Source organism: Physeter macrocephalus, chromosome 7 (assembly GCF_002837175.3).
Source record: "Physeter macrocephalus isolate SW-GA chromosome 7, ASM283717v5, whole genome shotgun sequence".
Classification (NCBI taxonomy): Eukaryota; Metazoa; Chordata; class Mammalia; order Artiodactyla; family Physeteridae; genus Physeter; species Physeter macrocephalus.
In genome coordinates, this window is record NC_041220.1 from 53,677,205 (window position 1) to 53,689,211 (window position 12,007).

General features: G+C 36.5%; 1 protein-coding gene across 5 annotated transcripts in view; it reads right to left on the reverse strand.

The window, feature by feature from the left end:
• Positions 1-1,081: 1,081 nt before the first annotated feature.
• The window catches only part of SLAIN2 (SLAIN motif family member 2), a 93,285-nt gene continuing 82,359 nt past the window's right edge, over positions 1,082-12,007 (reverse strand). For 4 of the 5 annotated variants that reach the window (XM_024131986.1, XM_055085989.1, XM_024131987.3 and 1 more), the window contains 2 exons: positions 5,468-5,786; positions 1,082-4,103 (listed from right to left, as the gene is read on the reverse strand). In XM_024131986.1, the coding sequence (XP_023987754.1) occupies positions 4,037-4,103; positions 5,468-5,786 (386 nt within the window). In that variant the 3' untranslated portion in view covers positions 1,082-4,036. Of the gene's footprint in view, positions 4,104-5,467; positions 5,787-12,007 lie in introns of those variants that run through there. The other variant, XM_028491862.2, reaches the window with a different exon arrangement.

A 12,007-nucleotide genomic window follows, 5' to 3' on the forward strand; every position in this document is an offset into this window, starting at 1 on the left:
CAGTTAAGTAAAAAAGTAATGGGTCTATTATTTTAAAATCAGAAGAAATAAAGCTTTTTTCCCCTTCTTTTTAAAGAGAAAACATTAAAGTTATCCAGTGTAAAGAACTGGTATGAAATTAGCATGCGGTTAATAGTTTTAACTGAGTTGTATTAGCTAAGGTCCATGAGTGAAATCTGTTCCATTTTCATACTAGTAACCAGAGGGCCATTTAGTCTACTCAGACTTTTATTTAGATCATTCAAATATGTTAGAGGTTGCTAACTTCGGCTTCATGCTCATGTGAACATGCTGTTCACTACCTCCCTCCAAGTCAGTTTCACTATCATTTATTCTTATTCTATTTTGTAATTCAAAGCTAAACTTTGATACAGCAAATAATTCACAAGAACCACCATATACATTTTCCTGTTACACAGGGTATATAACAAGTTTAAGTAAACTTTTCATTCATTAATTTACAAGTATAATGGCATTTAATTTTAAATGGTTCTTAAAAGTTTTTAGGTTGGCTTGGGAGAAAATTCAAGCAGGAAGGTGTCATTTCTTATGACTCATTAGTGAGACTATTTTAACATGGAGGACAGTAAAAACTCCCAAAAGGGATGCGGGAAACTAATAAAACAGTGTACGATTCTTGATTTTTTCTGTTTATCCATAAGAGAAAGATGCACATGATCAACTAAACAAATATTCATATTTGGTTTGAAAGAGTAATTCATTTTCCCTCCTCTATACTCTTACATAATAGTTTTTTGCTTGTTTTACGTATGCTACCTTTTTCTAACTAGATATCAATTCACAGCAAGTTAAAAAGTTACAGGAAAATAGCAATTTTGACTAAACTACAAATTTTACCCCCAAATAATCCACATATGAAATAACTAGGGCAGAGAGAATACAACATGATATATTCCAACCTCACAGAGATCAAGTCTGGAAGGGCAATATGATTTGGGTTTGTGTTTTTAAAAAATCAACTGAGCTATTTATTACTACCAATTGTAGGCAACTGGTGGGAAGGGGGGGCAGATCTTACCATATCCAGAAATTAATAAAACACTTAAAAAAACAAATATAAATTTAATAATAAACATTATGGTCAGGTTGTTTATTAAGGAGGCAACCACACATACATGTTCGGCTATAGAAATGTTTTTGCAAATCAAACTTCATGTGATCTAAAAGGACCATGCATAATGTCAAAAATGGACGCCTGTACATTCAATAAAAAGTTAAATATACATAGTCTAGATCATTCTAGAGTTATACAAACATCTGGGGACACATGTATCTAATTTCCTTTCAGAAAAACTTTTTTATAAAAGTGACGTACTGAGATAATAATTTTAAAAAGTGTCTGACAATTATGAATGGTCCCCAGTATTACAAAATGTGATTTCCAGGGTATGAAAAGCAAAAAAAGCCAACCCTTCAGAGAGCGTTTTATATTATACAAACAAGTTTTGTAGAAAAATGATCCAGCAAATGCTTGAGTTAAGAATATTTATATATTTTTTCCAATTCTTTACACTTTTATTAACACACTTACAAAAAATAACATTCAAACACTGAGAAAATTAAATAACTTTGGAAGCAGAGCTCACAGCTTTCTGCTTACATATAAGTGACAATTCTGGGCTGTTGGCACAAAAAAATAATCAACATTCATAAAACCCTTACTACTATATATCAAACATAAGTTAAAATCATAGGCACTAGTTTATCAAAACCACACTTCATCTGTAAGACTAACCACAGTGAATCCTTAGATTTTTCCCAAACAGAAAAACTGGCAATACACAAAGGCTTTCTAGTAAACAGGCAATTTTTCTCTTTAGGAAACTAAAAGCCAATAGTCTGTGGTAGTACAACAGCAGGTAAAATAATACTTTACCCAACTCAGATCCAAATATGTTTTTAACAAGTGATGAAATATTTTAATTAAAAAAAATAGACATTTTTTTCTGATGCAGCCATTTAAAAACAAAGTTAAATAACCTGAATATTCCTTTTGAAACTGATAATCTAACTTAAAAATGTAATGGGTGTTTTGTAATAGAGTTAAAATTCCTTTTAATTAGTAGATTGCAGCATTTTTTTTTTCCAATGTTGCACTGAAAACTGAGACCTATTTTCTTTTGTGTATATGTGGTTTCAAAAAGAGACAGTGGCTAGTTCTTTCTTTTACTTACTTAGATTTTTACATGTGATACCCCTCTACCCGAAACAGATGCTTTATCTTCCTCTGAAAAGCAACATTTTTAAGTTCAGCATCATGTGGAATTCTGGCACCATCCTTTCCTGACCCATCCCCATCCCCCTCAAATCCAAGGATAAAATTTCTTCTTTGCATGAAACACCAAAATACATTAGCACTGGCATTTTGAATCTCCAGCTGTTTGTGCTAACTGAATGACTCCCTACTGGTCAAGCTAATAAAGACTACCATGGGGTCCGTCATGGCAGAACAGGGGTCTTGGTTTTAAAAGTTTTATCATTCTCTCAACCTATCAACAACCTCAGTGCTATCCTGAATATAAGCTTCCCATTTCTCTCTCAATTTCTTTTGCCAACTTACAGAATGTGTTTGACTAATAGGAAATGAACTTATGTTCATATATCTAAAATCCTTTAGTGACCCAGCTGCCAATATTTTAGAGCTGTTCAAATTAAATACTTGAAAACAGACCTCACCATGAAAAATGAGAAGCCTGCTGAAGAAGGAAGTTTTAGTCTGGTAATAGTTGACTAAACCAAAATAAGTGATTTCCAAGATATACATAAGGGCCATCATAGAGCAAGTGTTTAACAGCTTAGAGTCATATGTAGTAGGTTTCATTTGTTACCAAAAATGCAAAAAATTGATGTCAGGCAGAATCTAAAAGGGGCAGTATTTTCAAAGGATGTTTTGAAACAGTTAGTTTAAAGTGGATCGACTTAAGCAGGATTCAGCAGCCTATACTTTCCCACCACATAATAGGCTACTGTGTCAATTAATAGTAACAATACAACTGTCATTACCAGAGATTTTGTAAGGTAAATGCATAGATTTCCCTCCCCGGTTTTACTGTATGGTTTTGTTCCAGGTTGTAAGCACTGAGGTGGTGTTATTTACATCAAGAATAAACACACATACTACTTGCTCTTTCCCATCATGGAAACCTGCTAATAAAAACAAGAACTCTTAGTTCTGTAACAGATGACAGCATGTGAAAAGTTGGCTTCAATAGCAAAGGCTATCTTTCCTGAGCCAGGAGCTATAAAGTTTAGAAAGATTGTACAACTGATATTAAGCCCTTTTGGCAATCAAAACAATCCGATGTGTCAATGCAACACGATGGATGCATGTTGTAACACTATCTGGTGGTGGTGATATGTGAGCTACACCCAAAACTTAAGATTAAACAAAATAATTTTTCTAATGAATCTGCAAAAATAACTTAAAGGATTCTTCCAAATTTAGGTATCATGTTTTAAATCTCTAGCCCAGGTTTCTTCCCACCCTGCCCCCCTGCCATCTCAATCTGGTGTCCTGGAGAACTAGTGAAACACTAGTGAAACATTTTAGATAAGTAGTCAGAATATTAGTTCTCATTAACACAAATATTTATTGGTACTATTCATACAGTAAATTAGGTTGAATGTGAAGTTTTGGATAGCTTGAATTCACCATTTTCCTGTGCACAAAGGTACTCTCTCATTTCCAAATGGGCATTTCTCTTTGGCATCCATTAGTTTTTTGCCCAGATATTGGCCTCTGTCAAATATTAAAAAATCAACCTAGTTTCTATTAAACAAAACTAAAAGTGATTCCATGGAAAGTGATTGTATGATTACCAAACACATCTGATGTTAAATGTCATTAAAGTGCTGCTTGATCATCTCTGTCAGTTTGTGCTAATTAAGACAGAGAGGGCTGGGATTTTATAAATCCCAAGAGTCTTATCTGAACAGTCTGCATATAAAAGTCATCTTTTAGCCTGGTGAAGGGGTATCCATGAAGCTGTGGACTCTGCATTCTTGTCTTTGCTGGTCAATAACAGCCATCTTTCCAACTGTCATCTTTCATGCTACTGTAGGTTTTAGGAGCTGGCAAGGATCTGAAATAAAGCAATTTATAAAGTGATTTGCAAGGATTAATGGAACATTACCATTTTATCTTCCAAATATATTAATTACTTTGCAGGTGGCATCATGATCCAATGTTCTAGGGCACTGCTGAGATCAAAGCTCTAAACAGCTATTAGTGCAACCATCCCACACTCAACATGTCCACAACTTTCAAGTTTCACTGGGCATCAGGTGACTGTACTAACCTCTTTTTTGTTAACATAGCCACTTGAGTAAGAGAAAAGATTGTCTTGTCTTTTCCAACCGAATGGATCACCAAGCTTATTATTTACTTATTTATTTGAGGGGCAAACTGATGAATGTGATATTAGAGGCGTAGTGTCACCATCATGAGAGAGGCAGAATGGGATAGTGTTTAAAAGGATTCTGAAGTCAGACATACTTGGAACTGAAGGTCTTACTAGCTGAAGTCTTAGGCAAATTACTTAACCTCATTAAATTTTAATATTCTCCTCTGAAAAATAGGCATAATAACAGTACCTACATGTTTAATGCTATTGTAAAAACTAAGGTACAGATATGTTATTTAGCATAGTATGTAGCAAAAAGCTGTTATACTCTATTGAATTCAGAAATGTAATATGTTATCTTAGAATAAAAGAAGTACGGGTAATTCAGTTTCAATGCTTACAGCACAAAAGCACTTTTTTCATGCAAATAAATATTTCAAGTTTAATTATATTTGACGCCTAAGTTTACTCATAGTGGTAAGCACATTCCTGAAAAGTAGATGAAGACTACAGATACATGGTTCCGAACCTGGCTAGGGTCAGAATCACCTGAAGATTAAACAAATTTAAAAACAGCATACCTACAGATTTTGGGCTTCATACCAGATCTACTCTCTGTGGGTAAAACTTAGGCCTCTATATTTACATAAATTCCACAGAAGATTCTGAATTGTAGCGAGGTTTGAAAACCACCCTCCTGGATTACATACTCAGACCTGATGGCTAGAAGTTTTATCTTAAATCTCATTCTAGGTTCTATTATGCTTTTAGTATCTTTATTGAATATCAATATATTCAAAATGAACAAATACCACATCCAAATGAAGTGGTTCTAACAATTTTTTCTAGAAGTTCACCAAGATGCTTAATCATGTTAGGCATCTGGGCAAATTTAACCTGAACCAAAGTGATATAATACCCCAATGTCCCAAGTGAGAATTTCTTAAGCAAGGAAAGTAATGTTTTATTCAAATTGTACTAAGATGCTAGTGGGAACCCACTAGGACTCTTGATCTTCACTATCAAATGCAGAGATGAGGATAATTCCAGTCTACCCACTTCCCTATGCTCAAGAAGTTCAAAGCAGAGCATCTGCCACTTACCTGCGAACAGGCTGTGCAAGTTTGCTGCGAGGCACTGGTATACCCCCAGCAGAAGGGGCACTGGGTCTGGGCAAGCCACTTCTCATCACAGTTGTCCCTGCAGGTCTGGTTAGAGTAGTGCTGTTGATATTGCTGGGAGGATTTGCTGGGACTGCGTTCTGAACCATAGGAGGCCCAGGTGAGGAGGTGGTTTGCATGAGTTGTGTTGTTTCTTGGCTACCAGGAGAACCAGAGCCATGGTTACTAAATGCTTTTACTGGTTGCCGGAGAGCCAAAGGAGATGGTGCTGCAGGGGAGCGGAATTTGCCTGGAGAAGGTACTGTAGAATGGCAAAGAAAAATAAATGTTTTCAGTGGAAACCAAGTGCAAGTGAAACCACTGCTTTATGACTGGGCACCAGTACATCTGTATTCATGAAAACTCACTCTACAGAAATGCAAGGAATAAAGAATATTTCTAGGGAGATAGATAGATTGATCGATCGATCGATAGATCACTGGTAGCTCTTAAGTAACCAAGTCCTTACTCAGAGGATTGCAACTATCCTTGACAAGTGTTTTAACTAGGTCAGCTAGGAATCTACAATACCAGAAAAGGCACTGCAGCATTCTGTTTTACTGTGGCAACCAACCTGAGCCATATTCTAGAGGTGAAAAAAATGCTGACCACTAGACAGCTGACTAGAATTTGAAACACACTTTCCCCTCAAAGAAACATTCATGTAAACATGTATCAAGTATCTGGAGAGTGTACCTCCAAGTCTTGCATCATCCATAGTGTAATTTATAATTTAGAAACTAAACCTGCTTCTACTGTTGTGCTTCACCAAGTAGCGAAGTTATAAATCTAGTTAGGGGCATATCAAGAGGTATATGAAGTCACAGGATAAAGATGGTACATTTTGCTAGAATGTCAATTCTACTAAGTAGTTATTTAAAATACATGTTGAAACAAATAATGATATATGAAAGAATTAAATGTACAATTTGCATTAATTTTTAAGTCAAAATAAGACTTCAAATAAATTTTATTCTTGTAGTGGTCCCTTAGCATTTTAAGTTCAGATGTCCTGGGGGACATTCATCCTTTCCTGTTTATCCTATTTGGATAAATCATCTCTGGAAGGTTTCTTCAAATGCCCATGAATGGCTATATACAATATAAATAAAAAATATTACCTTAACATGCTTTACCTAGCAAAGAACTCTGGGGTGAGGTTCAGAGTGAATTGGGCGGCGGGGAAAGGAAGGGAGGAGAGTGCAGGGGAGAAACGAATCAGAGTCACCATATTCTCTCTCAACCTCCATTAGTTTGCCAAGGATATGAGTAGAGGAAAGTTTGACTGTGTGTCAGAATCCCAAGAAACTTTAAAAAAAGGTTGTGGCTGGTGGGGGAGCCCAGGCACCACACCTAGAGAATCTAGTCTGGAATGGAAATCAAGATATTTATTTTAAAACCACCATAGGCACTTCCAACCATGTTGACAAAAACAGGACAGGGCTTACCCAGTAAAGATACATAAGAACAGTTTTCAAATATTGGACAACAGGCAGTACAGGACTGTAATCCCTGAGAGAAGGAAAATAAATATGGTGAGCTCTACTGGCACCCTGGCTTTTTTTTGGCGGGTTGGGGGGGGGGCCTGGATTATAGAGTGAGGAGGAGGATCCAGAGCAGATCAAAGTTATCTTGCTGACTTGAGAAGACTAAACTTGGAATCTGAGGGGCAGATTACCTTAGAGGAGGGAGGTGCTCCAGAAGACCTCTATAACTCAGCTTAGAGGTCTGCTTGAACCTTTGCTGGAATATTGAGCTGTGCATGCACCAAGTGAAGCTCCATGACACTGGGCAAAGGAGGCCTAGAGCACTGTAAACTGAACAGTTTCCAAAGCTCATACAGAACTAGGAAACATCTGAGTTTCAACCAATTAGAGCAGAGAATTCTTGTCAAACATCCAGGGCAATCAGGGGACACTCCAAAAAGAATAAACTAGTTCTAAAATAAAGCGACCCCAAATCCACTCAAACAAAACTTAAAAACAAGCCACTAAAGCATGGGTCAGCAAGCTACCACCATGGGAAAGTAAAATGCTTTTACAAAAAAAATTTTATTAGAATATGGCAACACTCATGTGTTTCTATATTGTCTATGGCTGCTTTCCAGCTACAAGAGTAGATGAAAACTTACAACAGAGACCCTATCACCCACAATCCTAAAATATTTACTATTGGGCCCTTTAAGAAAACTTACCTGTTCACCACAACAAAGTCTACACGATTTAAAAGGTAACAAAATCCAGCATAGAACATAAAACTTCACAATGTCCACTAACCAATAAAAAATTAGTAGACATATAAAGAAACAGTAAAATGATAACCAAAACTAGGATAAAAATTAGTCAAGAGAAACAGATTAAGAAGTCACAGGAATGACTGAATTACCAGGCAAGGACTTTAAAAAGAACTATTACACATATGCTTAAGGATATAAAAAAACATATAAATATGAGGTGAGAAATAAAAGAGTTTTAAAAGAGCTAGATAGAACTTATTAAAAAAATTTTTTTTCTATTATTATTGTTATTATTATTAGCCATGCCCTGAAGCTTGCAGGATCTTAATTTCCTGAACAGGGATCGAACCTGGGCCCCCTGCAGTGGAAGCACAGAGTCCTAACCACTGGACCGCCAGGGAATTCCCAATAGAACTTCTAAAGATGAAAAACTTATAATATATTCCAAGTGCTAAGTTCACTGGATGGCAAATAATAACAATTTAGATGTTGCAGAAGAAGAGGTACCTGAAGACATAACAATAAGAATTATCTAAACTAAAGCATACAGAGAATAAAAAGACTCAAAAAAGAAATAATAAAACCTCAGTGATCTACAGGTCAAAATCGTGTGGTCTAATACATGCAACTGGAGTCCCAGATGAAAGGGGTTATAAATGGGACAGAAAAGATTTGAAGAATGGCTGAAAATCTTCCAAATTTGATGAAAACTATAAACTCAAGTATCTAAGTAGTTTAAAAAACAAACAAACAAAAAAAACCCGAGCAGGGCAAACAAAGGGAATACCACACCAAGGAACAACATGATCAAATTTCTAAAAGTGAATAATAAATGTTTTTTTAATGTTTAAACAGAGGAACAAAGATAAAATACCTCAGACTTCAATCTAGAGTTCTATATCCAGCAAAATTATCATTCAAAACTAACATCAAAGTAAAGACTTTTAAAGACAAACAAAATCTGAGAAAATTTGTTGCCAGCAAGTCTTTCACTAATAGAAATGCTAAAGGAAGTTCTTCAGGTAGAAGGAAAATGATACCAAATGGTAACCCTGATCTGCATAAAGCAATAAACAGTGCCAGGAATGGTAAATATTTTGGGAAACAAAAAAGATCTTTAATAAATCATTTTTAATTTCACTAAAAGATAACTGTAAAATAAAACTAACAAAAACATTCTCTGCGATTTAATATAATATATACAAAGAGAGTAAAAGTAAATGATAAATGTAGCACAAAAAATGGGAAGGAATGGAAATATACTGTTCTGAAGTTCTTACATTATAAGTGAAGTGGTATATTACTTGAAGATAACTGTAATAAGTTAAATATGTACACTGCACACTCTAAAGCTACCAATTAATAAAAAGCAAGAAAGAAAAAAAAGAGATAGAAAGTAAGTCAACCGTGAAAATAAAATGCAATATATAAAAAGTACCCAGATATTCCAAAAGACTAAAAGCAGAGGAGAAAAGGAACAAAAATCTGAAGAGACAAAGAGAAAACAAGTTGTGAGACAGATTTTAAACCAACCATATTGATAATTGCATTAAACGTGAATAGTGATCACTCCAATTAAAAGGTAAATATTGCCAGTATGGACAAAAAAGCAAGAGCAACATGCTATCTAAAAGAAACACATTTTAGATATAAAGACACAGGTTACAAGTAAAAGAAGAGAAAAAGTTACCTTATACAAAACCAATTATGAAAAAGATGGAGTGTTTATAATATCAGAAAGCAATTACCATCAGAGATAGAGTTCATAAAGTTAAAGGGGTTGATTCAGCAAGAGGACATAAGAATACTAACTATGTATACCCAAAAACAAATATACAAAACACATGAAACAGACATACCTGAAAGGAACTAAAAAAGTCCAGAATTAGTTAGATATTTCAACACTCCTTAGTAATAGATGAAACAAATAGGTAGAAAATGAGAAAGGACAAAGACATGACCAACACCATCAATCAAGCCGACCTGACATTGATAGAACACTCCATTCAATTGGACACAGCTCAAATGTCCATCAGCAGGTGAAAAGGTAAACAAATTGTGGTATATCCATACAACAGAATACCACTCAGCAACAAAGAGGAGAAAGAAAACTGCTGACACAACAAGGATGATTCTCAAAAATTAGGCAAATCTAACTTATGGTAACTAAGCACAAATCAGATATTTGCCTGAGGCTGGGAGAACTGACTGGGAGGAAGTACAAAAAAAACTTTGGGGGATGATGTTAAGTGTTCGATGACTTTACTGGGCTGGCTGCATGAATGCACACTCTTGTAATTAAAATTGTGCATTTAAAATTCCACCTGAGTAAAGCTGATTAAAAAAACCCAAAACTCCAGGACTTCCCTCGTGGTCTAGTGGTTAAGACTCCACGCTTCCCCACGCTTCCACTGCAGTGGGTGCGGGTTCAATCCCCGGTTAGGGAAGTTCCGGATGCTGCAGGGTGCGGCCAAAAAAACCCCAGAAACTCCATAAGGGGCTCTAAAGTAGGGCCATAATTGAGAATAATTATGAACCATTTATATCTGGAATCAATTATATCCAACAAACTGTTACAGTCTCTTCTGGTAGAAAACTAAAGACAAGATGTCCACAGGACCCAAGTACCCTGAATTGCAAATTCCATGATATTCACAGAAGTTTTTTTTTTTTTTTTTTTACCTTACATAATCCATCTTCCCCTTTCTATAGGTGACTATGAAAGTGTTTTCTCAATTCCATTCCCTACAGTCCTACCTTTGTCTCTGACCAAGCTGTTTCACTGTCTTCCTGGAAGCTCACTGGATAACTGAGACTCAATGTCTAAATTATCCTCTAGCCACTATCTCAGGGTGGTGCCTAGACCTGCTCCTTCCAGTACCAACTCCAGAAAAGCCACCTTCAGTCCTAGTTTTTTTTACCATACTTGGCAGCCTTTTGACTGGGATTTTGTTTTGGTGGGGATGCAGGTTTCAGATAGGAGGCAAGAACAGTAAAGTTCAGAGGAGGATCACTGAGTTTCAAGGAGTATTCTGGAAAAGTGGAGAGCTGGGGATAGACAGAAATGAAGTCAGGTTAAGAGATTCACTAAGACATTGTGAATGACAATCTGGTAGATGAGAGACGACCAAGGAGTCCTAGGCTTCTTCCTTATGGTGAATGATGTAGAGGGTATGGTGAAATTAGGCAGATCATCTTGATGAGGCTGAGAGTGTTTCATTTCTTTCTTTTTTTTTTTAATAGTATTTATTTATTTGGTTGCGCCGGGTCTTAGTTGCAGCAGGCGGGCTCCTTAGTTGCGGCTTGCTGGCTCCTTAGTTGTGGCTCGTGGGCTCCTTAGTTGTGGCATGCTAACTCTTAGTTGCCGCATGCATGTGGGATCTAGTTCTCTGACCAGGGATTGAACCCGGGCCCGCTGCATTGGGAGCACAGAGTCTTAACCGCTGCGCCACCAGGGAAGACCCTAAGAGCGCTTCATTTCTACATCACAGCTTTATAAATACTGGAATATATCTATAATGTTTGGAATGTCTCACCAAATCTTATCTTGAAAATAGGCTTTGTGAAAGCCTTTTCCTCTGGAAAAACTTCTGACCACCATTTTAACTATTAATAGTTATGCCAGGGAAATGGTTGTCTCCTGAAATTTTTTAAGAATGTGAATCTCAGACTTCCACTTGGGAAAATGGAATAGATGAACTCTTCCCTATTTCTCCCAGTAAGTATAATTTAAGACCGTGGGCACTGTATATAAAACAGACGTAAGACTGAAACATGGAGAGAAGAAGGAACACTACCCAGGAACCTTGAGACCTGAGGGATGACATGGTAATGAGTTCCCAGGATTTTCTTTTGCCTCATATATCCCAGATTAAAGCTGAAGAAGGCAGCAACCCCAAAAGGCCTTTGGGTATGACAGATCAAAAAAAAATCTGCTCTCTCTAGCCAAAGGACTAGGAAAGAAAACTTTTAGATAATAACTGCTCTGCTCCAGCCAAACACCACAAGAAAAACTGTGGCACTACTGTCACCAATGCCAACAAAGGCTAGTGGGGAGCCTGGACTTCTATCCTTTTGAGACTGAACAAGGCCTACAAACACCTTATCCAGGGAGGTAAGAGAGAAGGAAGTAATGAGGTGCTCTTTTCCCTCCTCTTGGGTTGGTTTCAGAGGAGGACTAATGGAGAGTCAGGACTTTCAAGATTGCTCACTGGTAGTAAGACCACTCTCATCACAGTTTCAGTAGA